This window comes from Branchiostoma belcheri, unplaced genomic scaffold, assembly GCF_001625305.1.
Source record: "Branchiostoma belcheri isolate BF01 breed outbred unplaced genomic scaffold, Haploidv18h27 scaffold81, whole genome shotgun sequence".
Lineage (NCBI taxonomy): Eukaryota > Metazoa > Chordata > Leptocardii > Amphioxiformes > Branchiostomatidae > Branchiostoma > Branchiostoma belcheri.
In genome coordinates this window covers 697,623-718,745 of record NW_017804476.1, presented here as the reverse complement: position 1 = coordinate 718,745, position 21,123 = coordinate 697,623, and the positions used below count along the sequence as shown (strand labels likewise).

Genomic DNA, 21,123 nt, shown 5'->3' with positions numbered 1-21,123 from the left:
AAATAACTAATAGGGGGAATAATTTTGTCAAAGTATATGGTATTATAAGGCACATGGGTCCTAAATTATCATATTTGTGATACTTATAAAGTAGCTAAATCATTTTTAAGTCATAAAATTCATGTATTTGCTCTGTACTGGTGATAAGACAAACTTTCTTCTTCTTAACTTTATGCCATCCCTATGCTAAAGTGGAGTGCTCCTAATTTGAGGAGCATGTGTGATGAAGTTTGTTGATGGTCAAGGTGTGTGTCCACAAGATACTGTTTTAAAGTATACTCTAAGCCTCTGTCATGGAGCTCAACTGGTGAGTGTGATACTTGATAGATCAAAGACAGAAAATAATCGCATATAACGTAATTGAACAGGTCAGAATGTCCTTGGTCAGATCATGCGTATGCATCACAAAATCAGCAATCATTTGTTATCCAGAAACTGAACCTGCCTGAATTTACCATTATACAAGTATTTTTGATTTATAAGAGGGCCTGCATGCCCTTTTTCGTAAGGCATAATCAGGCCTTTGTAGTCTTCGTAATCCGTAGGCCGCCAAAAACATAATTGCAATACGTCAGCTGTATTCAGCTGTATCACGCGTAACTGTTGTAAATCAGCTCTGAGAATTTAACGTAGTTTGTAATCTGCAGTAAAAAGTTTACATAATTCGTAATCACTACCCCCCCCATGCAGGCCCTCTTATAAGCCTTGACAGCCCTTCAGCAAGGATCCCCCCATGCAGACCCCAAGGGACGACTGCGTGTGCAAGATGTCGGTAGCTTGAGGAATGAATCCCCTCTAAGGGACGACTGCGTGTGCAAGATGTCGGTAGCTTGAGGAATGAATCCCCTCTACTATATATCCCCCATGCAGACCCTCGTTAAGGTACCAACTGATGTTTTTTTTTTTTCAGGGATGCCCCCCTGCTCAATGGACGCCAGTCTTTCTTCACTGAGACCAGATATAACCAGTTTTCCATCGCTCCTACCTTTACTGAGGTCCTGGAGGATTCACTCCCTCCTGAGGTGAAAGAAAGGTAAGACGCCTTTCTGAGTGGGGTTGTGTGGCGCAACGGCAGAGTGCTTGACTCAGAACCAACAGGTCCCAGGTTTGAGTGTCACTCTCACTCACTCACTCACTCACTCACTCACTCACTCACTCACTCACTCACTCACTCACTCACTCACTCACTCACTCACTCACTCACTCACTCACTCACTCACTCACTCACGCACTCACTCACGCACGCACTCACGCACTAACTGCGATTTCAGCACAGCAAAACTGAAAATAGTCTGAATAAGTCACATCTGAGTCAGTATATTCATACTTTGAGCTTTTAGAACTACAGAAACAAGCCCCTAGATGAGTCATTTATTTTCTGGGTGGTACCCTAAAAATCTTCCAAGGGCCCTTCCAGTAACCATTTTCCGTCAGAAGTTTGTGAATTTTTGCTCCATGAGAGTCAATATACATTGGAATAGTGTGATTTCAATTCAGTATGTAGATAAATTGGTAGAAAATTGGCTGAAAAATCAGATTTCCAAGCCCGAAAAAGTTGCACTGAATGCCTTTGAGGCATCCCTACTTCTGCTTCCATATCTACATAATGTATGCATGCAGTCACTGATGTTATCACTGAGTCTTATTTTGACTGATCTTCTTCAAATTATTGTAGATTGCGAAGAGAGGCTGCAGAAACTTCAGAGAGGATTCCAACACAAGCAGAAGTTCAGAATGTCCAGGCGACTGCAGTTCAGCAGCCCAGTGCTGCTTCAAAACCTCCAGCCACGAGTGCTACCAAGAAACCTGCAGTCACAAGTGCGAACATTAAACCCCCAGCACTGAACGTTTTAGGGAAGCCCCCGTCCTCCTACCCTGTACCCCGTATCCCGTTCCCTCGGCTGTCTACACTGATGCACGGAGAACAGAAGACCTACATGGAGCTGTTCAGGAAATACCAGTTTTACAACCCAGCGCGACCACCAGGGCCAATAGAAATGAGGGAAATACAACAATTTAGGGTAAGGGTAGCACGTCAGCAGAACGCACTGCACCTGCACAAAACCCGTTATGTATTGCACATAGAACTTTGGCAGAATGTCTCATATAAGGTCCTACTCACTTATATAAGGTTAATATCCTGTCTGTAGTTTCCAAATATTGTGTTGGAAAAGATACCGTGTGCAACAGGCAAAATTCTGATGCAACAGTGACCAAACATCCAACAAAAAATTGGCGTTTTGCACAGGCGCAGTACGTTCTGCCTAGTCAGAGTCTACGAAATACATTTACGAAATACATGTACTGTTACCCTTACCAGCATGAGTCATGCTGGTAAGGGTAACAGTACATGTATTTCGTAAATGTATTTCGTAAACTGGCTAAGTTTGAGGACATAATCAAGATATACTGACGAATAGGGTTTTCTTGGAATAAAAAAATTATCTTTGTCTTTCCAAGACAGTAGAGACTATTTCTTTCTTATTGTTCAAGCTAAAGCTCCAATTCAACCAAGTCCAACTGTCTCATAGGCATAATATTTTTTTAAAATTCTTCTACATGGTTGGTAACTCAAAATGTTTATCCGGATGGTTTTTCAGGATTTACAGATGAAGGTAGGCCCTGAACAGGAGGAGTTTATGCGGTACCTGGAGTTTGTAGCCACACAGAGTCCCCAAGACTATAGCTTCATGCAGCCACAGGCCAAAAAATACATACAGGTAAGTCAGCGCGTTGGGATTGTAAAGACGTTGCTCGGTTGTGTGGCATAAATGGTAGTGTGTTCAGCTCAGTACGAACAGGTCCTGGGTTCAAAATCCTACCATGTCACCGATCTTGTGCCCTTGGGAAAGGCACTTTACACGACTTTCCTCACTTCACTCAGGTGTAAATGAGTACCTCAGCTTCGGTTAACCGTTAAATGGAGGTCCCGTGTTTGGGGAGAGCCACGCCCCACGCACGTTAAAGAACTCACCGCACTTGTCGAAAAGAGTAGAGGAACTTTCCTATGTGAGTGGTTAAATTTTACTTCAAACCACATAGTCCGGTGTGCCGCAGCTTGTAGTTACATGTACAAAACTGGTGTGTTACGCCTGAAGGTGGTTTACTGGTTATGCAAAACAAACAAGCCAGTCAGTGTACTGTGAGTTAACATTGTAAGGAATTCGTTACTGGATTTCTGTGTTGTTTTACTACATCATGTATACACATGATCAACACAACTTCAATACACTGTACTTTAGACTTGAAAAGACTGATCTTTAGGCATATTATGTCAAGAGCTATAAACGACAATATATGTACAATGACTTCAATAATTTTTTATCTGAACAACATACATCTGTTCTTTTTTCTTACAGGAAGTTCTTACAGCAAACAACAGAAGCATACCAATGATGGGCTACCCCCAGTTTTACAAGGTTTACCAGACAGTGGGCATCTCCACTGTGGGCTTCAAAACAGACCCTGTCATGAGACATGTCAAAACACTGCTGGAAATGGTCAGTTTTCTTGTTTCCCATTTTTTTGCTATGTAGGTTAGAAAAAAGAAAGCTTTGCTGGCACTTCAATCAGGTAATGTTAACAGGTTAGGCCATATTTAATTTTATAGATGACATCCACGTGCACATTGATTTTTGCCTGTTCTCCACAAAAACAAACACCAGTCCAATGAGGCTCTGGTCTGGGTGCCAACCTCCGTAGTCCATGGTAGCTAGCAACAATAAGGAGCCAGCGGTAGCTACATCGGATGGCACCCAGGCTGCTGACGCTCCACGGAACTCAAGAATTCAGTACAGTGCCAACTTATAAACGCTGCAAAATGCCAGCATGTGCCAGCTTGTCGTTAAAGTTGCTAATATGTATTACCGCAAATTCACAATATACCAGCTTTGTATTCCTGTGGTTTAGCAACATTTTTTTGCCCGGAATTTTTTTTTTAATTCGCCCGTGTACACTACTTTTGGGGTCTTCAGAGGATGTCATCCATAGAATTATGTCAGTGTGGTCTTATAATATAATAAAACTTTAAATCCTCTCACCTGAAGCTGTTTTCTTTTATAGGGCTCTGTTCCTGGACTGAAACTTCCCAAAGCCAATGAAACCGCCAAGGTCCTGCCTTCGTATGAAGAGATCGTGGATCACAAACCAGTCAACATCCCAGCAAAAGTTGACAAAAACACCTCACAAAAGGTTTTTGTTATGAGAAGATATCTATTGTATTATGAGACGTGTGATAGACAATATTTTGCAATTTTAGAGAATTTGCCAATGTTTTATCAGAGAACAATACTCTATGAGCATTTGTATATACATACAACTTATTTGAACACATGAAAATTATTGGAAGGCAAATCACCCAATTGGTTCATGACATCAGGGTGATTAGCTGGTATTCTTTCAAAAAAGATTCAAAGAAGTATTTTTAACTCAGACATCTAATCTCTGTAGGTGGTGAGTGAGGATGAGAATGCTCAGAAATTAGCAGCCAAATATGGAGCTCACATAGTTCTGTCTGCCAGCGCTTTGTGCACCCTTCTGGACAACCATGCACCCCACTACCAGGAGCAGTGGGAGCTACCTGTCACTGTCAAGGAGTCAACATCAACAGGTTTGTAATAGATGTACCTTTGGGGCCTTGTCACTCTCAAGGAGTCAAAATTATCAGGTTTGTAATAGGTGTAGCTTTGGGGCCTTGACTGTGAGGACTGCAATTTTCTTGATTTCAATTCCACATTCTGTGCTCATAACTATACATCTGAATTGTTGAAGTTAAAGTGTAGAAATGAACAAAAAAATATAGGATTGATAGCAATTTTTATTACTTTTAAAATTAAATACTAGTAAGTGTCCATTTAACACATTATAGTTTATAACGTTACAGTGATGCTTTCCAAAGACCACATTTCTATTTACAAAATTAACCATGCAATAATTAAATAATTATCTTATTGTCTGGATTGATCAGAATTATGAATTCTCAGATATCATTATATTCAGTGTCTCTTTTTTCTCACTGTCATTTAGGGGACAGTACATGTACAACAAAGACTGTGGTCATTGACAAACCTCTACCAAAGAAGAACATAACAGCAAGAGAAAAGAACACACTGTTCCACAGTATTGCCTTAGAGTTGTTCCTGACAGACAAAGGTGCCAGTACTGTACTGGAGAAACTGAGATCAGATAGATACACAGCTACAGACATACATAACTTACATGTAGATGCCCCCAGTGATGAAATGGAACCTTCCAGTTCTATTGAAAAAGACATGCAACGGGATGATACCAAAGAGAAAATGGGGAGGACATGCCAAGAAAGGAAAGAAGAAGACCTTCTTGGAAACAACCAGGACTTGGCAGACCTGGAAACCTTTGGGGAGGGAAGCAGAAGAAGAATCACCAAGAAAACTTCAGCTAAGATGCAAACTGTTCAGACCACAAAGATATCACAAGAAAAAGAAGAAAGTCAGCATGTCGAAACTCACACTGTAGACACAAATAAGTCCAGAGATATAGATGATCAGTGTAAAGAAATTGAAAACACAAGTTCACAGATGGAGGTAACAGACAATGAAGGCAAGCCACTTGTAGAGGCTGAAGATCATGTAGAGAAACTTGAAAGTACCAAGAATGAAGTCACAACCAGTGCACAAGTAGCTTTAGATAGTGATGTAAACTCTGAGAAAAAAGAGGTTCAAGTAGAAGAGGAAGAAGGCAGGAGTGAAGATACGAAGAAAGGGAAGACAAAGAAGCCTACAGCAAGAGGATATGCCAGTCAGGACAGTGACAGTGACCTTGGATTGATGATTGTGACAGACTCAGACTCTCAAGGGGAAGGGTCACCTGTAAAAATGAGAGGAAACCAAAAGAAGGTTTCTGAAACAATAGATTCTAGTGGTAGCAAAGAAGATAAGTTGCAATTAAAAGAAACAGATCAAGAATCCACAGAGAAGAAAGGTGACGGGCTAACTGAAGGGGAAAATGACAGCAAAGTTATCGAGTCAGCCATGACAGGTATGACCTTGAGGAATAGAAGGTCAACAGGACAGGCCAAAAGTAGCCAGATGTCACCGCCTCCTGTCAAAAGACAGAGAACTGATTCAGAAGAACCTAGAACTGATAAGGCAAAGATGGAAGATAAGTCTGCAACAGATTCACAGAAAAAAGTAACAGATGATTCTTCAGACATCACTGTTCAGGCAAAAGTACCACAAATGACCAAAGACAGCAACGCTGAACCTGGAAAGACTGTTGCAGCAGATCCTGCAGTACAGAGTACAGAGGACGGGGGCGCTGCTACCACCCGCAAGGGTGCAGCAGCAAAGTCTGAATCAGAAGGAAAGGGAGGAGTTTTAGACACTTTGGGACAGATTATGCAACTACAGGAAAATCTGCAAAAGTTCCAGGCAGAGGAAAAACAAGGTGGGACTTTTCGTATTAATGTACTCATAGATGTTACTTTGTTTTGAAATAAATACGTGTTACTTTTGTTTCTATGTTTACCTTCACACAAGGAAAGCATATCTATAATAATTTGTCCCTCGAATGACCTTGAGATTCATTTCTGTTACTTCAGGTCAGGTAAAACCTAGTGTTCCACGAGGCGTGGTGTTACCACGACAACCTTCCTCCTGCCCACAGCCTGCGCCGTCGGGAGTGGAGCAAGCACCACATTCGCGTGAACAACTGGAATACTGCTTACCTGTTGATCTAAAGCTGTGCCAGGAGAACCTTCAGGACTACACCAGGCCTGAGAAGCACAACGTGGTGTACAGCCTCATGAGCTTTGGCAAGCTGTTACTACTGGTCAGGTCTGACCTTCCAGCTGTCAGTAGGACACCTGGGGGGCATTTCAAGGTGAGAGTCAGTACAGTACTTTAATACTGGTAGGTTAGAAAGTACTTGTCTGAAATTTGCAGGAAAAAGACAAAGTTGCTGATAGAATTTACAAAGCAGCAACTAGTAGACTGGCCAAAGAAACTCAAAGCCAGTGTTATTATCCGAGACTGTATTAGGAGAAAAAAGATGAAAATATAATTGTAACAGTCTTCTTCACCTTTGAATTTGTTTTGTCTCCAGTGAATTAAATGATTTTAAAAGTGTACTGAGTAAAGTTGGGTCCTTACAAAATGTGCTAAAACAAAAGCAAGCTGCTTCTGGTAGTTGGAAAAATGTTGAGAAAATATAGATATACATTTTGTATACAACACAACACACTTGCATCTGCAAAAAATAGCCTGTTTAACCATTTTCCTGCTCCAGTGGTTTGCTCATGTCCAGTCCAAGTTGGAGTACCAGCCTGACTTTGGAGTGGAACAGCTGACTCCTGGTGAGATGTGCAGGGAATGGATCAGTACCTACATCATGCCTCCTGACTCACGACTAATCAGAGGTCAGTTTGTAAATGCAAATTATGGAAATGAAGGCTTAATTTGCATAATTTAGGAGGAAATTCTGTAATTACAGTGTTTTACATTATAGTTCATTTGTACTTTCATACATGTTATGTATGTAATCAGTATGGCAGGGGAAACATCAACAGATACCAGTTATGCAAATACTAGCCTAATTTGCATAATTAATGTGAAAATTTTTATTGGTGAATGATGGGAATTTTAAACCTTGTGACATGTGTAACATCACTATGCATGTATTATGTCTGCTTTTTATTTGGGTCATGAGGGAAGAGGTACATTTGTAAGTGTCAGACAAAAGTTCACAAAACATGCAACAGAATAATATTGAATGATGTGTTTGTAATGCATTTTTAACTGAGACATTTTCCCTTATACCTTGCCAGTGAGGATCAATGCCTTCACCTCGGAGGTGATGCTGGTTGAACAACTGAAGCACAACCAGATATTGGACCACAGAGTTCACTTCAGGTCAGGGATATGACCTCTGCCAAGGTCAATAGTTTTTTGGCCCTGGATTGTTTGAGTTCAAAGGGATTTTTCAAAACTGTTGATGTCCAACTCATTGAAATACTTTTTACTATTTTCACAGTATTATTTCATGAAATTTTAATCATGGTTAGGATATTAAAGCTACATTGAATTTCTTGCAGGACATGCTAGAAACTAAATGTTGCGACTAATGCAGTATAGAAAAACTCAACAATTTTGTCAGTTCATGAACCTTCTCCCTAATGCCAAAACCCATAAGCAATACAAACTTGTGCCAAACGGAAATCTTAGCAGGCTGACAGTTAAATATGCAGTTTGAAATTGGAAACGTTTTTTCTTCAATGCTGCTCAAATTGAGAGTCAAACAATGTGGAAAAGGATAAGAAAGATATCAGAATCTTGTTGTTTGACTTAATTTTCTGTGTTTTTGTTCTTAGCCCAGGGACAGCCATGAAAATGTTACTGAGTGTTCTTGAGAAGGTACAGAGTCTTCCACCTGGAGACTTCCTTCTCACTCACAACCCTGGAGATGTCCACATCTGTATCTACCAGAGTCTAGACTCTTCACTCTCCAAGAAGTAAGTCTGGAACTCTTGGAAATCATTCTTTTGTAAAAATGTATGCCATTGGTTGCTGGATTTTAAGCATCCATTAATAGACCAATCCTGACTGTCCATCACAATTATAGTTCAACCAATGAAAGCATGGCAGTTAGCTGGTCAACCAATAAGACAGTGGCTGCATATTTGTTGTTAAATACATGTAGTTGCATATGTGTTTAGTTTGTATTTGTACATTTTGACGGAGCTAGGTGGCACGGGGTATTGTTAAAGACTCAACTGGTTTGCTTGGAAGAAAACCTTATAGATGCTTGATTTCTGGAAGTAGTCATGGCTGTTTTATGTTCTTGTCTTGTACATTAACTGTTTCTGCTCACTTCAGAGGAGCCTATGACCTGCACACTGCTCATCAGCAGGCGGCAGCCACGCCCACCCCAGAGACACGCCCACCCTGGGTACCACTGGACCCCAGCATCATACTGCCACAGGTAGGAACTAGCAACAAGCCAATGCCTAGCAACAAAACGTACTGTGCCTGCGTGAAACCTGGATTTTAAAAAGTTTTTGTCGGATTTTTTGTCAACATTGTATCAGAATTTTGCCGATTGCAGAAGACATCTTTTCCGACTTATCATTTGGAAACTACAGATGGGATGTTAACCTTATACATGTGAATACATCCTTATACGAAACATTCTGCCAAAGTGCTATGCACAATACATTACGGTTTTCGCACAGGTGCAGTATGTTCCGTCAATGTGCTATTAGAGATAGGGTTTAACTGTTTAAGTTTTGCAAGGGAGCAAAGTGTTGTTTTGGCTTGTCTGTGTGTTTTCCAATTTATGTAGTGTAAGCCTCTGTCACACAAAGAGGGCAATGACCTGACCCTCTCCATACCATAATTGGAGGTTAGTTGTGGACAAGGTCATCTGGGAGTTGGTCAGCAGTTTCCTACTAGTCAGCCAACCATAAATTCGTAAAAATCAATGTTTGGAAAGTCATCTTTTACTTGGATACAATCATAGAAGTGAACTGGAGCAAAAATTTGATGGCTTCCAGGCTACTCCCAAGTTCCAACCCAGTGCCAACTTTATTTGGGGTGAGAACAAAGTCCTGAATGTGTGACAGGGGCTTAACATACTTAGTGCTGCTATTTTTGTCTGTGGTACTAGAAGTGTTACAAATCAGTACCGTGCGTAGTCCAGTGCTTAGCGATCCTGCCACTCACCCGACATGCACGCTACTGTTTAGGGTTGCAGTCCTTCGGACGGGACGTTAAGCCGTGGTCCACTGTTCATTGTACTTGTCGAAAAAAGCTAGGGGAATTTCCTGGTACTATGAACCTGTAAATACCGTATATGGCGTCTATCTTATCTGTCATGACCAGTGGAAGATTAGCTCTTCAATGAGCTAAACTGGTTCGAGATCACTTTCACTTTTAAAGCAGTACTGTAGTGACTAGTCTGCTATCGCTGTTTGCCAAAGTTTGTATTGTAATGTCTGTTTTGTAAATCTAGTAGGAATCCAGATAGTAATTCCTTCCATGGCTATAACCAGGTATATTTCAGTCCAAAGTACCATGGTATGGATGAAATATATTGTTTTCTTTTTCTTCTTTCCGCAGCACTGGCAGAATGGACGGGTTCCAGCGACCTTTGAACCCCGACCCCCAAATCCTCTCCCTGTCAAAAAATGGCAGCCGCAGCCTGGAAAGACGAAGGGCAAGAAAAAGAAGAAAAGCAAGAAGACTTAGCCTCCCTATAGCCTATACCAGACTTTGGGAAGCAGCAGGAATGGGTGGAAAACTGTTCTCTTATAACGGACCAACTCCCATGGTATATTTATCATCCATATGGCCAATTTCTACTCTTTCCAGCCACTTCAGAAGCCTGGTAGAGGCTGTGTAAACGTGTAGTATTATAAATCACTTGGAAGTGAAAGGGACAAAAAGACTGCCATGACAGTTTCATATACGTGTACAGTTTTATTTTCTTCACATGTATGTACAAATACAAACATTTTTGCTAGCTTGCTATAAATTGTACAATGTCAAACATATACAGATTCCAAGCAGAAAAATCAACTGTCTTGTCCAAATTTCATCTACAAAAAAGTAGACTTATCTATACATGTGCTTCCATTAATTTAAGCCTATCCAAATGTTGGACTTTTTCACAATTGTAACCTTTTTTCTGTAAGAACAGAATACAGCAAAGAACATGCACCATTTTCATAAATGTGTCATGTGATGCTCTATTTAATAAAAACTGAACCAAAAACAATAAAATACTTCAATGACAGAAGATTCAATACATACTATAATTTAGCTGTATGATGTAGATGCAACAGATGATTCTAATTTTCAGTTAAACCAAATTAAACCCAACATAACTATACTAGTAACGGCTCATAACGTCTTTTGTTTCCTTTGCTGCTTAAAAAATGACTTGGATGTCGATCCAAAGCAAGCCAAAAAAAACACAAAACATTTGTGATTAAAAGTCGTAAATAACTACTACATTCTAAACAAATCAGGAATTTTGTCAACCATTTTAGTACACAACAAAGGATAAGAGACCAACTGCTTTTTGCATGGATGGTCTCGCTAGTTTGAGCAGCAAATTTAAAACTCAATAGACACATGTGTACCTTAGTCTGACAATCACGATTATCATTGAAAACAAACCTGAAATGTTTTGCAAAGTTCCCTTTCAGCTGAAAACAATATGCCTGATGGCTCACATACTACTTTCAATACATGATAAAATTTAATTTGATATGTATTCTTAGAATCCATAATCTTAACTTACTTTTAAACTTACTTTTTTGTTTGTGTGATAAACTTCTAAGGTTTTGTACAGTCAAATATACATGTTGGCTCTTGCTACACAGCAATGTACAGCTTTTTATAAAAGGGTGCACTATTAGAAGAAGTCTACGACTTCAAATTTTGTGCCTTTACAATGTGGATGCATGGAAAAACCGAAAGCAAGGTAAAATAAGTCTTGGAAAAACTGAAACACTGAAACACTACTACCGGAAGAATGACAGATCTATTTTAACAGGACACTGCATCCCCTACTAATATATGGCAGCCTTTGAACCTTTCTGTAATGTATATTGGTGCTTCCTGAGCATCAATGTTCCATAATTAATACTCTTTACTGGCCTACTCTATGGATCCCTGAAATTTGTGGTAACACAGTTTGTGTCTAAATAAAAACCTTTTTTCACTTAAAATGGAAGAGCTCATGGCTGAAAACTTGATTTTTGATGTCTTGGTTGTCCTTCATTCCACCTTCTCCTTGATGGTTGGATCATACTGCAAGAAGGAAACATGGCATTAAATTATGCAGAAGGAAACATGGCATTAAATTATGCAGAAGGAAAAATGGCATTAAATTATGCAAAACTGCAAAACTGACGGTCATAAGAAATCCTAACAATGCCATCGTTTCTCTATGCTGACTAGCCTTGAAGTTGAGCTTTGGAAAGAGGATTTAACACTGTACATGTAAGTCATAATCATGGAAACTCTTGAGACAATTTTACAGACAAAATTTTGCTGAATCTTGATGCTTTGGTCTACTGGGCATTTGTCTAAAAAAACTAGTACTTGAAGCACTTTTATTTTTCACATTCCTCGTATAACACGTTTTTTTCTGTATCCTATCTTTGATGGGCTAGCTAGCTTGTCACACCAAACAAGGCAGCAAGCAGACAGCTAGAAGATCACATTACAGGTATCACATGCTTTCCTGCACGTGAACATCTTTATAAAGACTGCTGACTCATTTTTCATGGTACCACAAGTAGTTTTAAGTTTTAAAACAGGAACTCCATTTTGCATTTGGTTCAGCCAATGCCTGTCAATGCCAACAACATTCAATTCTGCTGTGCATAGCATAGTACCACATAATTTCAATATTCTTAAATTCTATAGCGATTTTTAAGCATTTTAAATGGATTTTGTGAATTGTCTACTTTTATCTGGACTTAACAAGTTAACAACATGCACCCTGCAGAAATTTACATACACAAACGCCAAGTTGAAAAGCTGACCTTTAGCATGTTAAAGGTTAAACAGTTCTTCCATGTAACTCTCCCAAATATGTGAAGGTCAGACACAGATACACCCTTGCCATAAGGAGCTTCAGATGTCCTAAAAATTGTTCTCTCAAAATAGGAACTGGTGGTGAGAGAATAGTTCTGAGTGTCTACTTGGAAAGGAAACTGCCGTGCAAATGAAATATTGAGGGAAATCGTATAATTTTTCCTGACCAGTGCTGGAAATAATTTTTTCTGGATAACAATTTTTTTTTTATTCCAACATGTAATCACCAGACGTGGTGACGACACACTCAAGTTTTTTCAACTTATATCAATGCCGCCACCAACACAGGGGACAAATACATGACAGGGCAATACTCATTTACACCTGAGCTAAGTGAGGAAAGCCGTGTAAAGTGCCTTTTCCAAGGGCACAAGATCGGTGGCATGCCAGGACTCGAACCCGGGACTCAAAGTTCCGAGTCGCGCACTCTGCTGCTACGCCACACGACCCCACAAAGGTATAACAATTGATTCTAGTGATAACTCGGCCAACCATAAATTTGAAAAAAAATCAGTCCTGAAAGATCATTTTCAAGGAGACAGAACCTTTGGGCTACTCCATTTGTTTGTGAAGAGTGATTTAGTCAGTAAGTATTTTTGGCACAAGTAGGGAATGTCTCAGTTGAAGAAATCACTGATTTACAGTGTGACTGAACTCACCAATGCCAGTTGTCTGCCTATGTTGCCCATTGTGACCCCTCCGGAAAAGAAGATACAAGGTAGCCAGGAGCGAACGTACAAGAAGTCTGGTTCTGTATATCTGGAGAAACAAAGTCATATATTTTTATTATTTTCATTGCCAATTATTAAGATCTTCAAAAATTTCAAACAAAACAACATACTAATTAATGTTACAGTTTTGTACAGTGTCTAATATCGTTGGGATTTACACTTGTATAATAATTGAAGAAACTTTTGATTTGTTTTGAATGTAATCATCAAAAACTGTTTTTCACATCACTTAATTTCATATTCACAAAAATATCAGTGAAAAACGTATTCACTTCTTTTACACAGTACATTGTAAATGCAATTGTTCATGTTATACTGAAAGCGTTTTTAATTTGCTCTTACCTATAGACATCATTGTAGACCAAGAGTTGTGTAACAAATGTAGCCAGTACAGCGATGAGAACTCCCAGTCCAAACCCGCTCCGTGACCTGTCGAACAGCCACCACATCCCAATAGACATGGCCGCCAGCGTCAGCGACAACTGCATGTTATTGTCAAAATTGATTTTCTGGCAGTAGAGTCAAGGATCTTTCCTTTTTTCGCCAAAATTTCTAACATTTAGCTTAACGTGGTTTCTAATCTTAGCCGTAAAAATTAAATTACTTCACTATATCTGCTGAACATGTAACCTGTAGTTAGCAAGGTTTATGTATTTTATGTAGATATGTAAATATTGTACATTTGGGAATGCATCTATGGCAGCCACACCTATGCTGCAATGCAATGTGAACCAGTCAGAATTGCCCTGAGGAAGGTGACAGACGGTCACCGAAACGTCGGCTGAATAAGAGACTTGGTTGTGTGAAAATAGTCCCTTTACTCAAGGTTTAAATAGATTTTTTAAGATTTTAGGACCATAAATTTATCCACTGTTTTAGCTTGAAGGATGAAACAATTAGTACAGTAGTCATACAATAGATATGGATACTTGTGGTGTCATGAATTTGCAGTGGAGATCTTACATGTACCAGCAAAATGAAACCTCTGGGAACATTTTACCACATAAAATGTTTGCAGTAGTTTTCATGGAAACCTCTTCACTGCAAAAATTTACAATGTACATTTGATAAAGTACATCTCTTTTGAAAAAGGATACAGCACTAGCGTGGTTGATCCCTACAAAGACGGCAACACATCTCATGACACTGGACCACTCCCTCTGGAACCTGTGGGGCTCTCCCAACTTGTTATCCAAACACGGGTACATCAGACCGATGATGGCTGGAAAAATTAAAAAAAAAACACCAAGTGTTTGTTAACTGTTATTGTACTGGATGATTCAAAATTGCTAAATGTTGCAGAATATTTCTTACAAAAATTTAACCAAGATTGGCAAGATCACTAGTTTTAGTTTGATAAGTAGCAAACAAGTTTTCAGAGTTCTCAACACGCTTGAATATTTGCCTGGTGATTTGTATCGGTAATTTTGAAAAAAAGAGACATAACAAAGAACACCCCTATTTTTCAATAGAATGTTCCTTACCTGCTCCTGCTCCACAGGCTGGCGGTACCCACCAGGCAGACTGGAACATTGTAATCATTACCTCAGGGGGGAACAGGGTCACCTTTCTTTGAACCTACATAGGAATGTATTTGGTAAGTGTCTTCAAATGTACGTATATGTTCATGTTAGTATGTTCTCAAACATAAAACAAAAGTAAATCTTATATTCAGAAAAAATTTCCATAAAATTTAGTTTCCATAAAATGCATGTTCTTTTGCTTGTTTGGAATTGACAGATTTTTATCTGTTGCAATACATACCATTATTATTATATTTATAATTAGATGCATTGCAATGTATGGAAGGAAAATATGTGGGTAGAAAACTGTACACATACCTGAAGTAAGTTGAGCACTATGGTCAGAAGTCCTCCCACCATGAAGAGCACAGATCCTCGCATCAGTATGTGCAACCCTTTCAGTACCCGAGCAGCCACCATCTTGGCCAGTTGTTATTATATATACACTTGGCAGAAGGAACCAGGGCTAGAAGGATCTAGCAAAGGGCGTGTCAGCAGCTATGATGTCTGCAAACCTGGAAAAAGAAGAATTACATAATGTCATTGTAATAGGAAAAGACAGACTTTAAGAAAATTCCTAAATTGAAAAATGTTCTGTTTTGACATAAGAAACAGAAGCCATACCAAACATACCAAAATCAATAAAACAAGATGTTACATTATCATATCAAACATACTTGCTGTAGAAGAGAAAGTCTTGGAATTCTAACTGTCATGGGATAGTATTTCTTCAACAAAGAGTACTTGAAATTAATTTTAAACAACAGGTAACTATAATACTTCTTTTTCTAAATCATTAACACCAAAATCTAGCTATAGGAAGATGAAAAATGAACAGAATAGTATACCTTACATTACAATAATTGAATTCATTTCCGGAGTCTATAAGGTAAGGTACCTTTATAAAACCGTTAAGTACTGGTAAACACTAGAGACATCTGGTTTCAAACCTGATTGTGCTACGTTGGCAGCCAACGATAGCATGCCAAAACTCAATTGGTGCCAGACATGTCTAGCACTGGTAGCTAAGGTTGGAAACTCTTGACCCTAGCTGTCTAAGACACTGAGATACCAGTATTAGTGATGTTACACAGTTGTCTACCATATGTGGAAGTCTCTGGATGGCATACGAACATCGCTAGTTTACATCAAGACTACAGTAACTCAGTTAAAATTAACGTCCTTCCCGCACCACATGGTGCATAAGGCGGCACCCATCTCCGGTTCAGTAGCCCTTGGGCCACACAGTTGTGCAATCACTACAGCAGGGGGCTAGTCCACTGGTAGTGGTGTGTGTACCATTTTTAAAGTCTTTGGTATGACTTGGCTGGGGATCGAACTCACAGCCTACCAAATGCAGGGCGAGCACTCTACCTACTTGGCCATTGCATCTCACAGTAACACAGTAACTCAACATGCATGAATACTAGCACTCTTGAAAACCTGGGACAAGAAATAACAAAAGGAGACACTGCACTTTTTCTGTAATAATTTAACTGAAAAAAAAACATATCTAAGCGCATTCACACCTGGCCACTATGAACAATAAAACATTCATTTAAACCTCCTCATAAATTAACCTGTAAACCAACTAACTTCCCAACAAGCCAACTTGCCAAACAAACAACCAACCAATTAACCAACCAGGCAACCAACCAATTGCACAACCAATTGAATTAGGGAATATGGCGTGACTCTTGTTTATCACATTTCAAGTGGCCCTAATTTCGAGACAAACAATAAGTCGCATTAAACAAACAGGTATGGCAAAAACATGTGACTTAGGTCATTGTGACCTGTATAAAGGGATGCTTATCTGTAAATCTGCAACTGTTGGCATAGCATATAAATTATAATACAACAAAATGTCTGAAAAATGTCGTCAATTTATGTGAAAAGCAACGTAACAAATCAAGAATCTAACAAGTAAATGTCAGTTAAAACTTTTTGTCATACAATGTTATATAAAACATTACATGACAACTTGACAAGGTAGCATTTCATGTAGATAACAAGTTGCTAGGTGATATGGGGTGACTCCTGCTTATCAGAAATGGCCCCCATTTTGAGACAAACAGGTTTAGGCAGTTGGTGGGAACATGTGACTTTGGTCACTGTGACCTATATGTACATAGTGCACTGACGTGGCTTTTAACTGAAATAGCATACGTTCTCTTAAATTTGAGGTACTGTACATGTACAGTAGCAAAGTTACTGTATGTGCTGACCAATACTGGCATCACTACTGATTATGATACTCCTAACTATTGTCTGAAATATCTTTAGTTAAAGATTCTTATTCTTAGATAGGGTTACAACTATCTGACTCTAATTGCACTACATGGCCTTTAATGTATACATACACATAGACATGTAACGTTATTATGATATAATCACATTTTCTAGCTAAAGCCTGTCCCTAGAAAAGAATACCTGTCAACAACATGTTAACAACTTAACAACAAGTTTTCAAACAAAAGTTAGACTGAACTTCTAAACGTCTACTCTGTCAAAATCCTTTCAAAAGTTTTCACCAACAAGAAGAGAAGACCATACCTTGTTAGGCACCTAAAAGCAGTCCTTGTCTAACTAACTTGCCCGCAAATTCACTTTTAAGGGCAACTTATGTCATCTAATTTGATCATAGATGTTTCTGTGTTCTGATTGGTTGGCAGTATGAGGTCATATATGGTACCATGCTTCAAGGGCAGCATAGACCCTGTAAACCTTGGAAAAGTCAAATCAGCCAATCAAATGGACCAAACATACCATCTGTTACCATGACAACAAGGTGATGGTGAGAGAAGGGAGCCAGCTGATTGGTCAGTCAAGGTCATGTGATTTCAGCAGCTCACCGGTTACCAGGCAGGGCAAAAAAATACCAGGTGAAACCTTGGCCATGTCAAAGTCCAGGTACAACTTGCGTCGTCATCATCAAAGTCCAACAACTACCTAAAACAAACAGTTGTGGATTTAAACTTTAAATGAACCCTTGTGTAAAAAAGGGCAGAACCCATCTTGTCAAATCTAGACTGCCAAAGTCCATATGTTTCAGAGTTCTGCTGCTGAAAAAACAGAAAATCTGTGTGTGTAAAATATCTGCATAAGATATGCAAATTGAACAATTCCCACAGAGATAAAACAAGTTTTTTGAAGAAAGAAAGGGTTATGAAAGTATACATGTATTTCTATTCTAAGCAGTTTCCAAATTGTTCAGCTTTCATGGAAAATTTCTTTGAAAGTCTTTGAAAACTACTTTCCAAGTAGAGGTTTGCAATTGGGTTTTGGTCTATTTTTGGCGTGTTTTAGGCTTTTTTATCGGGCTTTCTTTTTTACACCTTGTGTTGGCATTAAAAAAAAAGTGCAAAAAAAAGAAAGCCCGATAAAAAAGCCTAAAACACGCCAAAAACAAACCAAAACCCAAACCTCTGCTTTGAGAGAATTGGAGAGAAAATATGCAAAAAGGCACTTGTAAAAGTTATATTGAAGTTTTTGAGAAGAGGGTGTCACACAAGAGAACAGTTGGTGAACCTTGTCCCTAAGTAGCCTGTTGTTATCATGTGATGTGGGGTGATACTGTGGGGTTTATATATCAGCATAGACCTTTACACATCCTTAGTTATTTGTGGAGGTAAATAAACTGTTGACAAGTGAACTGTTACTGGGTCATGGGACAGCCATAGGCATAGCTAACAGTACTATACTGTGCTCACGTGTTTAGCTGTCACGTGTGAAATCTTGACTGATCGGACAATGACACCTTAGCATAGGGGTAGGACCAGACGTTAAGATTGGGTCTTGACTTAACGAACAATGACACCATAAGGAGAATGCTAGACTAGTCTCTTACATCTTTGAAACTTCAGTTGAAACTTCTTGCACCTATACGTGACAATCAGAACGACAAGGTTGATAATGACTTCAAAGGGATAGCAGTCACTATTATCAACACCGTGATAGGGCTACACACTTAGCCTGGGTTCCAGACCCATAGCACACTGGACACAAAATATCTCAGCGAGCCAGGCTCCCTGAGATATTTTGTGTCCAGTGTGCTATGGGTTTGGTACCCCAGGCTACTACACACTGAGTATATTACTATAAAAAAATAATATTGCGTATCTACTATCAACCCAAGGACTTTGAATGATCGAACAATGACACTATAAGGGTAAGACTAGGGGCACTCCAGTTCAGAACATAAAATGTACATCTACTCTTAACCACAAAAAAAGGCTACTACATCCATCCTTTCCACATTCAATGGTAACGTCAATGTTGCATAAATGCATATACGACCACAAATATGCGCTAAAACTTTTGAAATTCTACACAGCTAAACAATTATAGGAAATGTTGTCGTTGTTGTCCTTGCTTAATGCCTATCATCTTGCTGGATGTCAGCATCTCTAGGTGCAGGTTTCACTTGGTTCAGATTCACGTCAATGTTTGATCATTTGGTGACTTAAAATCATGAAAACTTGGAATCTACAGCCCTGGTGTTGATCAGCTGGTGTTGATGGCAAATAAGAAAATACCTACACAAAATACCCTCTCAAATTATGCTTCCTTATATCCCCTGAACTTTTACTCTACTGTAACCATCAAGACTATTACATATCCTTGCAAGAACATTACATAATATACATTATATAATGTCCTGGATCCTTGTAAGAGAAAAACAAGCTTGAGTTGAGGTCAGGCCAAGACAAAGCAAGAATCTTACCACCAAAAATTTCCATAATCTTTTTTAAAAATCGCACATTGCACTAAGCCCTTCATCACATGACTACTTCTCTAAGAATTAAGTTTGTCTACGAAGGATCTTCACGCCTGGACGACTGAATAACACACACGTAAGAAGTTACGTAACCGTCTTGAACGTCAGACTTTCGTCTTCAAAATATCATCTGGAGAACAGAAACTAAAATGGTGGACACAGTTATCCCACTGAAAATATCTCTTACCTATACAGTAAGGCGCCCCAGTGACGTTCTATGGACGTTAGTACGTAAAGCTACAAAGTCTCTACTTCAGGGAGTTTTAAGACTTACCTCACGGGTCCTAGGTTGGAAGAAAGCGGGCTAGAAAGTTGGGAAATGCCGCAGTTGAGTGTGGACATCACACGGGGTTGCACGTAAACATTGCGGCCCGGCGGCGCGTCAGGCTGGTGTGATGCCGGCTGACCAATCAGCGCGCGGCGCGATGACATCACGCCATGGCCAGACCGGGGATCACTTCCGGGTGGGGGCGGAGCCACGTGGGCCGGAGGGGTGGGGACGGTTTTGGCGCGAAATTTCGAACTTTTAAATGTCGACTTCTTAAATAACTGCAGAAACGATTGCCTAAGGCACGCACCACACACACGTGTATACACATACACGCATGAATATACACACAAGACACATTCCTATATGTGAGTATATGGCAATCTTATTTTATGCAAATTGTTTAGATATGAAGAATTGTTATTTGGTAACTTAATACATGTGTTGAATCTTCGGACAACGAAGCCAAGCTAAGAAGAAGAACATGTGTTGAATTCTTATTATTTTGCACAAAAGCTTGGTGCTAATGTGTTTAATTAAGTGATTTTCGACAAAACTTCACCACACAGCAGCCCTTCAAACATGTGAAAAGAAGTGATTTATTGCAAACATAAGTACAGTGTACATGGATTTTTTACCATTATTTGCCTACGCAGCAATATTGAATCTGATTCAAACTACCAGCAAATCGCTGACAGAAAGAACCTACTCATACAAAGGTGATAATTGCAAAAGGCATGTTTCTAAAATTGATTTACATGTACTTTAATGCTATATAACATTCTCCCTTACTTGAGTATTACATACCTAACCCTTGTCCTGCTGAGCGCAACATATGTCGTTCTGCAAATACAGTACCATCTATCTATATAACACCCTGTATAGGTACGATTTGGGGGTATTTCTCATGCAACGCATCACACCGCAGCGAAACGAATGCGGAAGTAACTATGCCACTGCAGGGCAAAAAAATTTGGGGGTCTATGATCTAATTAAGACATGAAATTATTGAAAAATATTGTGCCAGGAATGCCAGCAGGACAAAGGCTAAGATGTATACATACCTCTCTAACACACACTAGTATTAATAATGCAGCTATATAGAATTTTAACAAAGCATTTTAATACAAATATAGGGCTTTTATCATTGCTTTTATATTTTTCTATCCTTGACATAGAAAAGTTTTTCACTGGGCATTAACTGAGGTGGGAATAACACAATATGGATACAAACTGAAAT

General features: G+C 39.3%; 2 protein-coding genes across 3 annotated transcripts; one reads left to right on the top strand and one right to left on the bottom strand.

Annotated features, from left to right (window-relative positions):
* Positions 1-213: 213 nt before the first annotated feature.
* Positions 214-10,946, top strand: LOC109486567 (little elongation complex subunit 2-like). Its single transcript, XM_019790414.1, has 14 exons — positions 214-307; positions 911-1,033; positions 1,676-2,021; positions 2,601-2,720; positions 3,360-3,500; positions 4,063-4,191; positions 4,450-4,609; positions 5,026-6,423; positions 6,578-6,858; positions 7,264-7,393; positions 7,802-7,886; positions 8,345-8,485; positions 8,850-8,955; positions 10,092-10,946. The coding sequence occupies exons 1-14, from the start codon at positions 294-296 to the stop codon at positions 10,218-10,220; spliced, it is 3,303 nt and encodes a 1,100-aa protein (XP_019645973.1). The 5' UTR covers positions 214-293; the 3' UTR covers positions 10,221-10,946.
* On the bottom strand, positions 10,439-20,026 carry LOC109486578 (insulin-induced gene 2 protein-like). Of its 2 annotated transcripts, none has more exons than XM_019790430.1 (7): positions 19,890-20,026; positions 15,154-15,350; positions 14,797-14,890; positions 14,410-14,534; positions 13,655-13,821; positions 13,241-13,340; positions 10,439-11,789 (listed from the first exon to the last, which is right to left on the bottom strand). In XM_019790430.1, exons 2-7 carry the CDS (start codon positions 15,253-15,255, stop codon positions 11,757-11,759), a joined length of 621 nt encoding a protein of 206 aa, XP_019645989.1. In that variant the 5' UTR covers positions 15,256-15,350; positions 19,890-20,026; the 3' UTR covers positions 10,439-11,756. The 2 variants fall into 2 exon arrangements, with proteins under 2 accessions (XP_019645989.1, XP_019645990.1); XM_019790431.1 differs by lacking the exon at positions 19,890-20,026 and adding an exon at positions 17,392-17,410.
* Positions 20,027-21,123: the final 1,097 nt, after the last annotated feature.